This window comes from Solanum stenotomum, chromosome 3 (assembly GCF_019186545.1).
Source record: "Solanum stenotomum isolate F172 chromosome 3, ASM1918654v1, whole genome shotgun sequence".
NCBI classification, from domain to species: Eukaryota; Viridiplantae; Streptophyta; class Magnoliopsida; order Solanales; family Solanaceae; genus Solanum; species Solanum stenotomum.
Window position 1 is genome coordinate 5,148,330 of NC_064284.1, and position 15,723 is coordinate 5,164,052.

Sequence of the window (15,723 nt, forward strand, 5' to 3'; positions counted from 1 at the left end):
TAATATGTCATGGCATTCATTAGGAGAGAGAAAGATATTTTTTTGTGTCAAGTATATTTTGAGGAAAATATGATAAGTTGGGTGATTCTATAGTCGTAAAACAAACAAAAATGATATTATTAGGTAATTTCCCAAACATGAGTGACTATTAGGGAAATTACTCAGTATATTGACAAGTTTTGTGCAACACTAATTGGGTATATGATTCTTTTTTCGAAAATCTTAATTACTCAGTTGAATGAGAATATATATATTTTTTNAACTCATATGTTATATTCGGTAAAAGAAACAAAAAAACAATTCTTGATTATTTATCATTTTTAGTTTTTTATTTTAGCATATTAAGAGATAGACATTTTTTATTCTATTATTACATTTAACATTAATTATTTTTCTAAAATCATTTCTCAATTCATTCATTCGTTAATTTCTTAAAGAATATGCAAAGTGCACACTTTTAATGAATGTCATATAATATTATTCTTTTTTTAATAATATTTTTTAATTTTTTTTTATATTGGGAAATTTAGTTTCTAGTCCTTCCGTCCATCTTTACATCTTTACTTGTTTATTATTAATTTGACATATCTCTTAAGGAATAATAAAGATAATTTTACTATATGATGAAAATAATAAATTTTATAATTAAAAAATGACTATAATTAATAATAAAAGTGAATTAGGAATTAAGTAATAAATTATCACTTGATTTTCTAAAATAAATAAGTAACAAATGAATAATTATTTATAATATATGAATAAATAAAAATGGACAGAGGAAATAGTTGCTAGAAAAAAAATCGTAAAAATAGTTAGTTGATATAATACTTTTGATTTTTTATGAGTACGTGAAAATTGTCTTCTAACATCACTTTTTTTTCGTTCACTTTTACTTGTTTTTAATGTTCACCTTGCACATTCTATAAGAACTTCATAATAACCAAAAATAAATATGAGTTTATTTAAAAATGTTCACTTTGCGTTATGTAATTATTATGTTTACCGAGTCTATCATATGGTTAATTTAAAAAGTTTTTTTTAATTATTAGTAAAAAGGGAATAATATGTCATGGCATTCATTAGGAGAGAGAAAGATATTTTTTTGTGTCAAGTATATTTTGAGGAAAATATGATAAGTTGGGTGATTCTATAGTCGTAAAACAAACAAAAATGATATTATTAGGTAATTTCCCAAACATGAGTGACTATTAGGGAAATTACTCAGTATATTGACAAGTTTTGTGCAACACTAATTGGGTATATGATTCTTTTTTCGAAAATCTTAATTACTCAGTTGAATGAGAATATATATATTTTTTAGGATATGACCTAGTGGTTAATTAAATGATATGAATATGTAAAGTTATATAGTATACCTAAGCTAATAGAATATAGCCGATAAAATAATTGAGGTGAATACAAGTTGATCTCTACATTATTATTATTATTATAGTCTAAAACCAACAACAAATACTAAACTGCATTAAAGTGTTTCACCTTTTAAATCACATGCCAAGGCTTTTATCTACATTTTTTTTATCTCCTATTTTTCTTCTCAACATCTTTCCTTTTTCCCCTTGTAAAACCTGAAAAGGTCATTTAAAAAGTCAAACAGTAATCCATGGGCCTAATCAAATTGGTTTTGGGCTGAGAACAATGGCATCCAATTTGTAAAGTCCAGTGGTTTATGCAGACTTGAGCTAACGAAGGCTTGTTTGCGCCACTACTTCGCAGAAGGGACATGAAGATTTCTTTCTCCCCTGTAAACTGATAAAAATAATGCGGTTGCTCTCTCTTGCACGAAGGCTCTACAGTGCTCGTCCCATCGCTTTTAAGCATATAATCGGCTATCAGCATCCTTCATTGTTTGCCGCACAGCCAGAATTAAGCCGCAGTTTCTCTGTGACATTTCGTCAACCATCTGTCAGGCACTGTTCGACTATACCGCTCAACCTCCCTTTCTTTAGTTCCGGCAATTCCACTAGCTACGAAATCATCAACTTCGATAAGTGTGTGGATACATTGCGTGAAAAGTATCATGACGGTGTTAATGAATTTGTTGGGATTGCACAAAAGGCCAGTGATTTTGGTTCTGGAGATGAAGCCATATTGTTTCTTGATGAATGCGGGGTTAAACCGAACCAAGAATTGGTCTTTTTGGTGATTTGGGAGTTGAGAGATCAGTGGAAGTTAGCTTATTTGCTATTCAAATGGGGTGAGAAATGCAAATGTCTTGAAGAAAATACGTGGTGTTTGATGATATGGATTCTGGGCAACCATAGTAAATTCAGCACTGCTTGGTCTTTGATCCGAGATCTTCTTCAGATGTCAACAGATATTCAAGAAGCTGTCCTCATCATGATTGATAGGTAAAAAAAAAACTAACGCATACTACTGATTGAAATTTGAACTAATTAATTTTATTGCAGAGTAACCTTTGTAACATGATTTTCTATAATTTTTTGAGTGTTGATGTACATAATTGCTGAGAAGCCATTATTAGCCATGCCATTGAATAATCATCATTTGGTAGATATCAGTAGTCTCACCGAAAAATATTACTCTATAAGTTGTTTCATAGTTTCAGTTTGCATAGTGAATGCTCTGGTATAGTTTGACTAAGATGATAAATTGCTTGAGATGTTGTTTGACATTGTAATTTATGATATTCCAACAGATATGCTGCTGCCAATAATGCTGGTAAAGCTATACAGACATTCCAGATTTTGGAGAAATTTAGTATGTCTCCTGATCAGAGAACATTATTGACGTTCTTGAATATTCTCTGTAAGCATGGTTTTATTGAAGAGGCTGAAGAATTCATGCTTATCAATAAGAAGCTATTCCCCTTGGAAATTGATGGCTTTAATATTATTCTCAATGGATGGTGTAATATAGTGGTTGATATATTTGAAGCCAAAAGAGTATGGCGAGAAATGTCCAAGTGTTGTATTGAACCAAATGGTGCTTCATATTCCCACATGATTTCCTGCTTTTCCAAGGTTAGAAATTTGTTTGATTCACTAAGACTTTATGATGAAATGCAGAAACGGGGTTGGGTTCCAGGTCTAGAGGTGTATAATTCTTTGGTATATGTACTGACTTGTGAGAATTGTGTGAAGGAAGCTCTTAAGATTATTGACAAAGTGAAACATATGGGCCTGCGTCCTGATTCTAGTACATACAACTTGATGATATGTCCTCTATGTGAATCATCTAAGTTGGATGAGGCGAGAAGTATATTAGCTCTGATGGAGGAAGACAATATTAGTCCAACTATTGAAACGTACCAAGCATTTCTTGCAAGTGCTAGTCTAGAAGGAACTGTTGAAGTTCTTAACACTATGAGAAAAGCTGGAGTTGGTCCAAACGGGGAGACCTTTCTGTTAATTCTTGATAGGTTTATGAAGTTGAAGCAGCCTGAAACTGCATTGACGATATGGCTGGAGATGAAGCAGTATGAGGTAGTGCCCGAGTCTGCACATTATTCTCTTTTGGTGGGAGGACTTCTTGAGTGCAGGTTATATTCCAAGGCTAGAGAGTTATATGCAGAGATGAAATCCAATGGAATTGATGACCCAGGTCTCCAAAAGTTCTTACAGCCAACTGGCCCAAGAGGACAAGGAGGTGTGTCAAATCCCGAACATAGTAAAAACGGGAAACTGGTGAAACATGGGACACACAAGGTGATCAGAAATGAAAAACATAGAAGGTAATAAAATGACGGTTAAAGGATTGTAGCTCATCCGAGCCTGAAGGATACCTTCAGGTGGTACACATAAACCTGTAACAGATGCTGGATACAAAGATTTGTCATGCTTGGCAATGATCTTGGTTGCTTCTAAAGAGACCTGATTACAAGCCCAATTTGCCAAACTAATCTCTAGATGGTTCATATAGCTTCCCTGAGTGTCCTAGTAGGGATGTGTTATGGAGGACATGCAGTACTAGTTACATGTGATCTGCCAAATCAGAAGTGTTCCAAGACCATCTTTCCATTGCCAAAATCTATTACATTGTCAATCTTGGCATTGGGTTGCCCTTCATGGGTCATCAACATCCGAGATGACATCCACGTCCCTCATAAACCTTGATCTCGTTTCAGTAACTGATGCCAGCACTGGGACCACGTCTTTGGTTCGTGGGTCTTTGTATAATCTGTTATAGGAGGTCATATTGGTGTAGATAAAGATGGGGTGAATAACTGAGCTTGCTGAAAGTAGGTATATTATTATCTATCCCTGCAACTTGCAACGTGATTAAAAGTGATTTTGTCCCATCATTCTCACTAAATGTGATAATGTCCCTCTCTCCAGCTTGCATTATTCAAATGCCATTATATTTTTACTATATTCTACATGATTCCAAATGTTTTGGTGGTCTCCAGAGTCTTTAACAAAATATTTTTAATAGTACCACTTTTGGAAAGAAAATCAAATATATACTAGAATATACAATCATAATTTTATAGAACAAGTTGAACAATTATTATTTTATTCCCATAAAAATAACAGAGAACGGACATGAGTTCCTTTTTTGATATACTTTGTTTTGATTTCTTCACTCATGTTACTTTCTCGAGCCAAAGATTTATTGAAAACATTCTCTCTACGCACTATCCTCACCAAACCCCATTTGCGGGAATAGGGAATGCATAGATAACGGTCATCTATTTGCTTTGGATCCATAAATAATAGTGGGGGTTGGGCCAAGTAGAGTCATAAAGTAGGGACTTCCTCAGCTGTCTCTGCTTCTTCAACCAATCACGTCCAGCTCAGAGCCTATCAACATCTCTCTCAACATGGATCTCTCTGTTCTCTTCTTCCTTCTCCTCGCCGCCGTTGCCACTACCGTCAACGCTACCGACCACATCGTCGGAGCTAACAAAGGATGGAACCCAGGCATCAACTATACCCTTTGGGCCAACAACCAAACCTTCTATGCTGGTGACTACATCTGTACGTATCACATTGCAATCAGTTTACAAGTACTGTACATATTTCGCTCTTTGTTAATAGTATTTCTCTAATTTTTCTAACGCTATATATAATATCGCAGCGTTTAGGTACCAGAAGTCGCAGTACAATGTGTTTTTAGTGAATCAGACTGGATATGATAACTGTACAATAGAAGGTGCATTAGGGAATTGGACCAGCGGAAAAGACTTCATTATGCTGAACGATACCCAGAGGTATTACTTCATTTGTGGAACCGGCGGTTGCCTTAACGGCATGAAAGTTTCGGTGGTCGTTCATCCTCTTGCGTCTCCTCCGATGTCCGCCGTACCCGCTGAGCATTCCTCTAAAAAGTCTTCTGCCCCGGCGGCGCGTGGTTTTGTGTCACTACTGGCTACGAGCTTCGCTTTTTTTGGATTGACATTATGCGGTTCAGTTTGGATCTAGCAAGTTTTAAGCCTTTTTGTCTGAAACTACCACAACCATAAAGTATCAAGTGTGTATCTGCCATTTTCATTTTTTTTATTTTTAATTATGTCAATTATTCATTCACCTATTGTTCTTCAATTTAAAGGGAGTTTTGTTCTTGTTAGTTTTCTCTTAAAAATTGTTTCTTTGAAAGACAGAGAGTGCATGATAGATATAATAAAGATTTCGTTCAGATCTCACCATAGTATAATTAAGGAAAAATAGCAAATTATTAATTCAAATTAAATGCTATAAACATAGTTTGATTTAATTATATTTCATAGCAAACTATTGCTATTTCGCCTCTCTCCTGGTGAATCTCGCTCATCACTCTTGTTCTCTCCCTCGCCTCTCTCGCTTTTTATACAAACGCAAATGTCTAAAATGCATTTGTGTTTATATAAAGCGAGAAAAAAATTGTATATATATATATATTTTCGTTCCCCTCTCTCTTGGTGAATTTCGCTCACCATTCTCGTTCTCTCCCTCGCCTCTCTCGTTTTATACAAACACAAATGCATAAATATAAAACGAGAGAAAATTGTATATATACATATATTTTTGTTCCCCTCTCTCCCTTCTCCTTGATCTCGCTCGCCAGTCTCTCATTCGCCTCTCTCGCTTATACAAACAGAAATGTATAAATTGTGTTTTTGTTTGTATAAAACAAGAGAAAATTGTATATACACATGCAAATATATATATTTTCGTCTTATACACTTATAATTATACAATACAAATATTTCTCTGTCCAATTCTCTTTTGCCTTTTTCTCTTTCTCACTTTATACAAACACAGATTATACAATTGATCTTTTGTATATGTATACCGAAACAGNATAAAACGAGAGAAAATTGTATATATACATATATTTTTGTTCCCCTCTCTCCCTTCTCCTAGATCTCGCTCGCCAGTCTCTCATTCGCCTCTCTCGCTTATACAAACAGAAATGTATAAATTGTGTTTCTGTTTGTATAAAGCAAGAGAAAATTGTATATACACATGCAAATATATATATATCTTCGTCTTATACACTTATAATTATACAATACAAATATTTCCCTATCCAATTCTCTTTTGCCTTTTTCTCTTTCTCACTTTATACAAACACAAATTATACAATTGATCTTTTGTATATGTATACCGAAACAGAAACATATTATATACAACTGTTTTCTTTTGTATATGTATAGCGAAATATACATATTTATGTTTGTTATGGAGCGCAATTATGCAAACTATAGTTATATCATACAAATATGTTTTTTGTGTTTGCTATATGTGAAAGTTGCTCTATAATTAAACCTTTTCTTTGTAAGTTTCTCTATTAAATTGTAGTACCAAGAAAATTGTCCAATGTCTCCTTTTTAGCTACCCATTTATGATTTCTACCTATTTTTAAAGTTGTAGTTATTGGAAAAATAAGGGAGGAAATTACATGGTATAGAATCAACCCTAATTGGGGAACAATAAACAAGAAGGTGAAGTATCAAATCCAAATTTGGGATAGAATAAATGAGGAAGAAGATTATAAGGTGATAAAAGATAAAAATTCAGACTATAGTTAATGAACTTTGAGGTTTCAATAACAATCATACTAGCTGATACTGGCGATTCTAGTCAAGGCCCATATGAATGGGCCTAAAATCCTATTCCTTTGAGACCAGATACAGCCCACTCTTTCAGTTTCAGCTATGTGAAGAGCAATGTGCATTCTTTTTGCACAAAAAGGTCAAAATATACTTTTAACTATTCTAAATATGGTCATTTTATTTTTTACTATGTTTTGACTCAAAAATGTTCATTATTAGTCAATTAGTTTTTATTTTTAGTCCATTAGCTAGAAAGTATCAATCTAGCTAAAAAATATCCCTTTTTACTAATGGTTGCTTGAAAATAAAGGAAAAATAGCTAATATTGTCTTGAACTATTTGAAATGGACAATTTTGCCTTCCATTTAAATTAAGAGCAAGTGTTCTTGATTGTAAAACTTTAAACAAAAACTTATACTCCAAAAAAAATGACCCAATTTTCTTTTTGTCCGTTTAAAAAAAGAATGACATTTTCCTTCTTTGGCAACACTTTAACTTTAACTTTCTACGTGATATGTTTAATGACACAAGATTAAATGACATTTTGGTACATTTGACATAACTTTAATTTAGAACCATAAGATTAAAAAGTTTTCTTTCTTTTTTAAAACTCTGTTTCTAGTCAAACTAGGTCATTCTTTTTGAAACGGAGGGAGTATTAAAAATTATGAGATTACTTTGACTATCTTAAATTACAATTTTTTTATACGTTTCCAATTTTATGTAATATTAAATTAGTTACCAACATCAATTTTTCAATCACACATTTAAACCGTGGATACTTCTAATCCATTTACAAACTATCCCAGACCTACCTTCGAATATAAACCATTAATGTGATAGCTACCCTACGTTGAACGAGTCTCAAGCCCCATACTTGTTTTTTTTTCTATTGAAATTCTAGAAATTTAAGAGAAAATGACCCGTATCCACTAGTAGAGTGTTTCAGCCAAGGGCGGAGTTTGTAAGGGTCTACGAATTTATCTGAATCACTTTCGATGAAAAGTTACATTTTTTTATAACTGATTAAAATTATTTTTTAATATATATATAGTAGATGTTGAATTTTTTTCAACTCTTCGTGTATGTACTTTTTCATATTTTGAATTCTTTAATAAAGATCCTGTCATTCTGACCCACCACTAATTTTAGCTTGAAATAACTTTCTTGGGTGGCTTTCTTGAAAATCCACACGGCATTGGTATCCTATATTATGAGATTAACTAGACTAAAGGAATATCAAGAAATGATTAAGTAATATAATTAAGCAAATTATCATGTTGGAGATAAAAGAATTAAAAATGCTAATAGAATCTCAAGAAATCCTTTTACCAAGACAAAGTCCATCTATCAACTCTTGCTTCTACCAAACTATTCCACATTCAATTTAGGACTAAGCAATTAAACTGCAATGTGCATACCAATATCACCAAAACAGATCTGCTAAAAAGATTTTAACTAACTAATTAATTAGATTTTCTTAAAATGTCCTAATCACTGTTTAATTTAATGCTTTAAGCTAATACACGATATACTTAAGATGTCATTGGACATTCTTTTTCCAAGGATAACACATGTAATAGTCAACATTAAAATTTCACTGTCAATAATAAAAAAATATATCTAGCGAATATTGCTCACATCACCCTATACAAAGTCTAATAAATTTATTTAACTAATAAATAATAATTTCTACAATTAATAATACATGATTATGTATAAATTTTATTTCTTTCGATTTAAAGAATCTATAGTCTTTCCTCCATTCACACTCCTCACACATTTTTATTTGTTTCGTGTATCTTGCTATTCTTGAGTATATCAAAAACCTCTCTATGACTCGTAAAGGTAGAGATAAAGTCTGCGTACATTCTATCCTTTTCATCCGGAAGGAAGACATGTATAGTGGTCCTGTCTGGTCCAGGCAAAACAAAATTGTACACCAAACAGGAAGTAATTGAAGAAATGCCTTAAATAGGTGAGAATTTTATGAAGTGTGGACCAAACTGTCATCATGAAAAAGTGATATTTATTTAAATTATAAGTCAACGTAGAAGCTAATAATAATGTCTTCTGTTTTCCCTCCATTTACAAATGAGATGTTTTCTACTAAAAGGAATTTGAAAGTTTAGCAGTTATGTTATGTTAGAACAGTATTGACTGCAGTTATTAATCATCAAGCAAAGATAATTTAATAAACATTCATCATATTTACATTAAAAAACAACTGATTCTCAACATACATTTGGAGAAAATTTCTTAACATGGACAAGTAATTTCGACAAGGAACCTATTCTGCGTAACTCTTATGTCGTCGTTTTGATCTGCTGAACGTTCTCGAAGGTGGGGAGGGAGAGAATTCGAAAGGGAGGGATGGTAACTCCATCTCACCTTTCAAAATCTTAACAATGTCACTAATGTCAGGCCGTAATTCAGGCATTTTTTGTAAGCAAGCAAGTGCCAAGTTAATGCAGAGACTTGCTTGTTCTTTGTTGTAGTCATCTTTTAGTCTTTCATCAACAAGTTCTAACACATTTCCAGCATGAGCTAGCTGTTTACACCAGCTTACCAGATTTGCTTTCTCGAGTTTCATTGGTGAATTAAGGACATGTAATGGCCTCCTACCAGAGACTATCACAAGGACAAGAACTCCAAAGCTGTATATATCAGCCTTTTCCATTAAGTAACCACACCCTCCATATTCTGGTGCAACATAGCACAATGTACCTCTCATGCTCGTCGTGCTGCTTAACTCTCGACTGTATAGATCACCGCTCCACATATCACTACCCATTGATCGCGTATGCTTTCTCTTCCAACCTTTCCTAAAACTGAATTCTGCATCTGGATCATCTCCATTCTCATCCTGCATTCCGAATTTCCTCTTTCTCTTGAATCGAAAGCGTTTACCAATATCAAAATGTGGAATCTTGAACCGCTTCTTACAGAAACTTTCTAGTCTCTTGGCCTTCTTACTCTTCTTGCTTAGTTCATCAAGATGCTCCTCTTTCCACCACTCTTTCATTTTCCTAGGCTTCTTATTACACGTTTTCTCCGTTATCTCCTTATCGGACTCTTTCTTGAGAGTTTTTGGCTCTTGTTCTTGTAATGTGGTTTCTTGCACTTCCTCAGGTTTACTCAGTGGTGCTGAAATATCTATACTGGTTTTCTGGGGTGAGCATTTCTTTTCTAAGTCCCACTCAGGATTAGTTGATGGGCAAATCTGGCTTCCAATCCACTCCTTTACATAATCTTTGCTACATAATTCACCACTACCATCCTGTTTCCACCACCAATCTTTACCCCATTGTTTGATATTTCTTGCTTTATCATCTCCACCACCCAAATCCAACTCTTTCCTATGATCAACACTACTAAGCTCCTCATCATAACTTGCTACACCATTTTCAACAATTGACACTTCCTTTCCCTTGGCAGTCCTAGTTGTGGCATCGTTCTCATTAAAAAAACTCAAATTTTGAGTAACAGAATTAAAGCCAAAAGGTCTAATATTTTGGAAAATTTTACTGCCTTTGGAAGAAGAAGAAGCTTGTAAAGCCATAGCAAAATCTACCTCATCTTGACTCTCCATAGGTGTCCCAATTGGTGTTGGAGTCTCAGTGCCTGTAGTCATCCCCCCTAAATTCCCAGAAAGGTCTTGACTTTTCCACAACTCTTGACTCTTCCCCAATTCTTGACTAAACATATCAACACCAAATTCCTCCTCAAGTTTCAATCTTGACAACCCAAAATCAGAAAGCTTAGCCTTGTACTCTGAATCAAGAAGCACATTGCTAGGCTTAACATCCCCATGAATCACTGGTGGGTCACAATCAAGATGCAAAAATGCCAATGCTCTAGCAACATCAAGAATGACATCAAACCTTCTACCCCAATTCATACACAAACTTGACTCAGAAAAAAGGGATTCTTGCAAACTTCTATTAGGCATATACTCATACACAACAAGTCTTTTATTTCTCTCAACACAATAACCAAGAAGAGAAACTACAAGAGGAGATTTTATCCCACCAAGAATCTGAAGTTCATTCTGAAACTCCCTTTCATTCTGAAATGAACCAGAGTCCAATAACTTAACAGCAACCAATTTCCCATCTTTAAGAATCCCTTTGTATACAGTTCCAGATCCCCCTTTTCCAATAGAAGTGGAATCACTAAAACCTTCAGTTGCTGATTTCAACTCTTTGTAACTAAACCTATGAAGCTTAACAAGGGGTGTACTGGAATCATAAGGATTAGTACGAGAACGATGCACCAATGAATACCAAAGATAGTAAAGAAAATAAAGAATGGCAAACAAGATTATAAGTGAAGCTAAGATTGTAATGATGAGGAAAATTATGCCTGACATGGGTTTTGGATTTGAAGGAATTGGCTGTCTTGAAGTCATTGTATCTCAAAGTTTAAGATTCTTAACTCACTTGGGAGTTGGGGCAGAGAAATTTCAAGAAAGTTGAGAACTTTGAGGATTTCAAGAGGTTTTTGTTAAGTTCTTGAAAGGGGGAAGAAGTGAAGGATTTTGCTTTACAGTTGGATAATCATTTGAGGATTAGTACAATGTCTTAAATGGTTCTTGATGGAATAGTAGTAGAAATAAACAGTTTTGAATTTTTGTTTGTTATACTAATAGTACTATTTTAATGATGTAAGTTAGAGTTGAAGTTTGAGGGATGATAATGATTAAAAAAGCAGAAGGGAATTAGTGAAAGTCTTTTTCCCTAGTTAAATACTGAAACAGTGGGGAGTTGGGGGGGTGGGGTAAGGGACCCAGAAAGCCAGAATTTGCTTTTGACTAAAACAAAGAAGAATTTGCAGTATCAATGGGAAAAAAGTGATTGTGGTGTGTTGGAGTATAGTGCTCTGAGTGCAGGTTTTGTTTATTTTGGTTTGTAGGAAAATGTGGCCTACTTGCCATCTGGATTCTGGGGAGAGCTAGTTTGATTATTTAATAGGATTTCATTTTTTAATTCTTAGCGGAGATACAAAGTATAAAGTGTTTCTTTTTATCTTTTCGAGTCTTGATGGATAGAGTTATCTGATACATGTTGTTGGTGGGAGGTGACAAGTGACTCATGAACTTAATCGAGACGTGCGAAAGCTAGTCAGAACACCACGGTCATTAAAAAAAAGAGTGAAAGAACTTCTACATATCAATATATATTAATGTGAGCAACTACTATAGCATCAAAAGAACTTGTTTCTATCAAGATATATATATCTATACTATTCTTGAGTTGTACTAATATTTAGGTTTTTGTAGTTTCAAAATAAGGTCTTAAGTACTTTCTTAGTTGATTATAATAGGTCTTGTTTTATGTGGTAAAGACCTATTAAGCAATGAGTTTTTCACACAAAAATACTTGGTGTTAATTTACATGCATATTCACAAAATCTGAATTTTTGAATACTTAGATCACAACTAAAATAACATTTAATGTATTAACACACATTATCACCTCATTGTTTAAGTTTAATAATCTCATTCACTATAACCAATTATCATTTAGATGATTTAATAATGTTTTTCTCGCTTGCGTCAAGACAATACTTCCTCTAAGGAAACACTTATAAGAAATTGCTAATTTTCAATGGAGTCTATTGAAAATTGACATATGATCAGAAACGTTATTGATAAATTTCCAAAAAGAATGTTAAATTTTAGATGTATATATAATGTCTATCAGAAATTCACAGTTTTAATTCAAAACTTAATTGGATTAATTTTAAGTGAATTAGGAGTATTAAAGAAATAGTAATGACAAAAGTTGAGGCTTTAAAGGTAGAGTTTTTTGAAGTAACACATAAATCTATAACTTTTAGAAAAGGTAAAATCTTGACAAGAAATATGTCTCTATAGATGTTATGTTGTTTATTATAAGGTGCTTTCCCACTAATAAAGTGAAACGACGACTTAAGATGATTGAGACAAGAATGGAAAAAAACAGCCAGTGCATGCTTATTATTATAAGATTGTAATATAATGTAGCAAAAACACCTTTTCAAGATTTTCAAAAGAGCAATTAATAAGTGATATTATTTCAACTTTCATTTCCTTTGGATGGAATTATTTAATACAAAAAATATATGATATAAAGGGTTCTTTCTTGTATATACTACTATTAACTTTTAAATATAGAATTTTCTTTGCATATCTTTATGATTTTATCTTGATGAAAATCAGACACTTTTTATTATTTAGTACAAGCACAACTTCTTTTTTATGTATATAAAAATACCACTATTCATGTCCAAACGCATAAAATATATTGGGAAGTCTAAGACATTGTCGATATATTCTGCCTTAAAGAAGCTAAGAAAAATGCAATACTTTTTCTCTTCTTTTTTTAGTTGTCAAGGTTTCAGAAACTAGGAAAAATGCAACATTTTTTATGTTCTTTTTTAGTTGTCACGATTTTTTTTTTAAAAGTTAAATGATATAAACTTTGATTAACATTTTAAGATATATCTTTCATTATATTGATATGAAAAAAATGACAATTTATAGTACTTTTCATATAGTTTTTGATGATCTAAATTTTTATTTCTAAAATATCAAATAAATCTAATCTAACATAGTTTTAAGAATTAGTCAAATTGTCTCTCGAAAAAACGCAATATTAAAAACTAAAAAAGGACGTAAAGAGTAACATATCCAGTGAAATCTCACAAGTAAGGTCTAGACATGATAAAATGTACAAAGACCTTAGCCTTACCTCATTAAGATCGATAAAAATGATTTATTTTCAAAAAAATTCAAACTCATCCCTAAATAATACATGGGAAAAAGATAATCAGAATTAGGCTAAAAAAAATGAACATTGGATCCATGATTCATGAATATTGTAGTGAAAACATAAAAAGTAAAAGTAAAAAGAAACAAAACTATGATTTTTGAGGGTGAAAAGAATAAAAAAAGAAAAAGATGATGGGTCATAATTGGATATCCAAAAAGACAAACAAATGGATGCAAATGCTTTGTCTCCTTATCTTACTCCCTAATTTTGTCTATGCAATTGTGGACGTCTCCATCCAACTCTATATTGCTTTTTAAGCAAAGCAACTTTACTATACTATTAATTTATTGATTGACTTGATTAGTCACACTCTTTACTACTTGGTTAATTAAATTAATCCATTTATATTATGTTTTGTTTGTGCAAATGAAAAATTAGGTTGTAATATGTAGTGGCCATGTGTAGCAAGGACTTATTTGGCTCTATTACTTCAATTGATGAAGACACACATGTAGATTGTAGCGGTAGGCAAAATGGCAAAATCCAAAACACCACCCTTGAGTAAGATGTGTCATTTTGCTTGATTTCCAAAAAATAAATACATAAATTTATGTGTCTACGTATACTATGTGTATGAAAACTCAATTAGCTGGAAGCTATTTAGCAATGAAATTATTGATAAACATGGGATGGGGCCATTTTCACCAGCAAGTGACTATATATTGCTTTATTTCATGTTGCCAATTACTACTTTAGTCCTCAAAATTGTCTCCTTTTTAGTTTTAATGTTAGCTAACTTTATGGGCTGGTGTAAAATTAATTGTCTAGTCGTATTCACCGAAAATTGCACGAGCAACCATTTTGCCTTTTGCTTTATGCTTTACCCTTCAGTAAACAGTGACAAACAGAGGCTTCCAATGATGAAACACCACCAAAATATAAAGTTCAATAATTTACTAGCGCTTGCTAATTAGTAGAGGTTCGTTACATCGTTAACGTATCAAATATTAGTATCAAGAGAAATGCATCAATAACCCCTTAAACTTGGAAATACAACTTCATGCTTATGAAGATTTGAGTTGATGGAACCTATTGAAATTAAAATCTAAAAGAGTAATAGGTTTTATAATTTCATTTTGGTAGAGCTAGGTAGCCTTTATGGTAATTAAAAGAAAATGGTTTGGATAATCATATGCTTTGTAGTGGCATGAAAAATACTCCCTCTGTTCCTAGATACTTGTCCACATTTCTTTTTTTAGTTGTCCCTAATTACTTGCCTATTTTGACAAATCAAGAAAGGACAATTTTTTTTTATCTATTATACCCTCAATTAATTACTCCCTCCATCCCATTTTATATGTCACCTTTTTACTTTGCACTTGCATTAAGAAATGGTGTAATTTTACCCTTCTACCCTTATTTAATGTTTTCTTAAGTCAACATTATTAATAAATGACAAGATTAATTAACTATTCTATCAAGAGTATAATAGGCAAAATATGATAATTTTTGCATAAATTTTATAAAATGACAAATATTGTGGTCCATTTATTTATAGAAATGGATGACATATAAAATAGGACGGAGGGAGTACTTTGAAAAAGATAGAACTTTTTGAAAATCTTAAATTTTTAATTCATCAATTTCATAATTAAAAGGGGTAAAATGATAAACTTGTATGTCAATTATTGTTTTCTTAATACGTGTGCCAATTCAAAAGTGGACAAGTAATTAGGGAAGAGAGAGTACTAATTTTTACTTTATCTTCCCAATGTTCATTCTCCGGAAAACCCCATTAAAATTATTATGGTGAATTCATTTTTGAATCTACATTCTTTATGATTTCATTCGAAATCATATAAAGACAAATCTTATTTAATATAGCTATTTAATTTAAGTATTTTAGTTCTGTTCACGGGTCTCCAAAACTCAGTGTCGTAGGTCACTGAGTTT

The 15,723-nt window shown here is 32.5% G+C and overlaps 3 protein-coding genes across 3 annotated transcripts; 2 read left to right on the top strand and 1 right to left on the bottom strand.

The window, feature by feature from the left end:
• Nucleotides 1-1,632: 1,632 nt before the first annotated feature.
• Nucleotides 1,633-3,726, top strand: LOC125858245 (pentatricopeptide repeat-containing protein At1g80880, mitochondrial). The gene is made up of 2 exons (XM_049537959.1): nt 1,633-2,369; nt 2,678-3,726. Exons 1-2 carry the CDS (start codon nt 1,780-1,782, stop codon nt 3,714-3,716), a joined length of 1,629 nt encoding a protein of 542 aa, XP_049393916.1. The 5' UTR covers nt 1,633-1,779; the 3' UTR covers nt 3,717-3,726.
• Nucleotides 3,727-4,541: 815 nt separating this feature from the next.
• LOC125858253 (lamin-like protein) lies at nt 4,542-5,473 on the top strand. Its single transcript, XM_049537971.1, has 2 exons — nt 4,542-4,958; nt 5,059-5,473. Exons 1-2 carry the CDS (start codon nt 4,802-4,804, stop codon nt 5,400-5,402), a joined length of 501 nt encoding a protein of 166 aa, XP_049393928.1. The 5' UTR covers nt 4,542-4,801; the 3' UTR covers nt 5,403-5,473.
• A 3,758-nt stretch (nt 5,474-9,231) lies between these two features.
• Nucleotides 9,232-11,665, bottom strand: LOC125858242 (putative receptor-like protein kinase At1g80870). Its single transcript, XM_049537957.1, has one exon. The coding sequence runs from the start codon at nt 11,424-11,426 to the stop codon at nt 9,306-9,308; it is 2,121 nt and encodes a 706-aa protein (XP_049393914.1). The 5' UTR covers nt 11,427-11,665; the 3' UTR covers nt 9,232-9,305.
• Nucleotides 11,666-15,723: the final 4,058 nt, after the last annotated feature.

Coding starts and splice junctions, on each gene's coding strand:
- LOC125858245 (XM_049537959.1), top strand. CDS start 1,780: ATGCGGTTGCTCTCTCTTGCACGAAGGCTCTACAGTGCTCGTCCCATC. Junction 2,370..2,677: donor GTCCTCATCATGATTGATAG/GTAAAAAAAAAA, acceptor ATATTCCAACAG/ATATGCTGCTGCCAATAATG.
- LOC125858253 (XM_049537971.1), top strand. CDS start 4,802: ATGGATCTCTCTGTTCTCTTCTTCCTTCTCCTCGCCGCCGTTGCCACT. Junction 4,959..5,058: donor CTATGCTGGTGACTACATCT/GTACGTATCACA, acceptor ATAATATCGCAG/CGTTTAGGTACCAGAAGTCG.
- LOC125858242 (XM_049537957.1), bottom strand. CDS start 11,426: ATGACTTCAAGACAGCCAATTCCTTCAAATCCAAAACCCATGTCAGGC.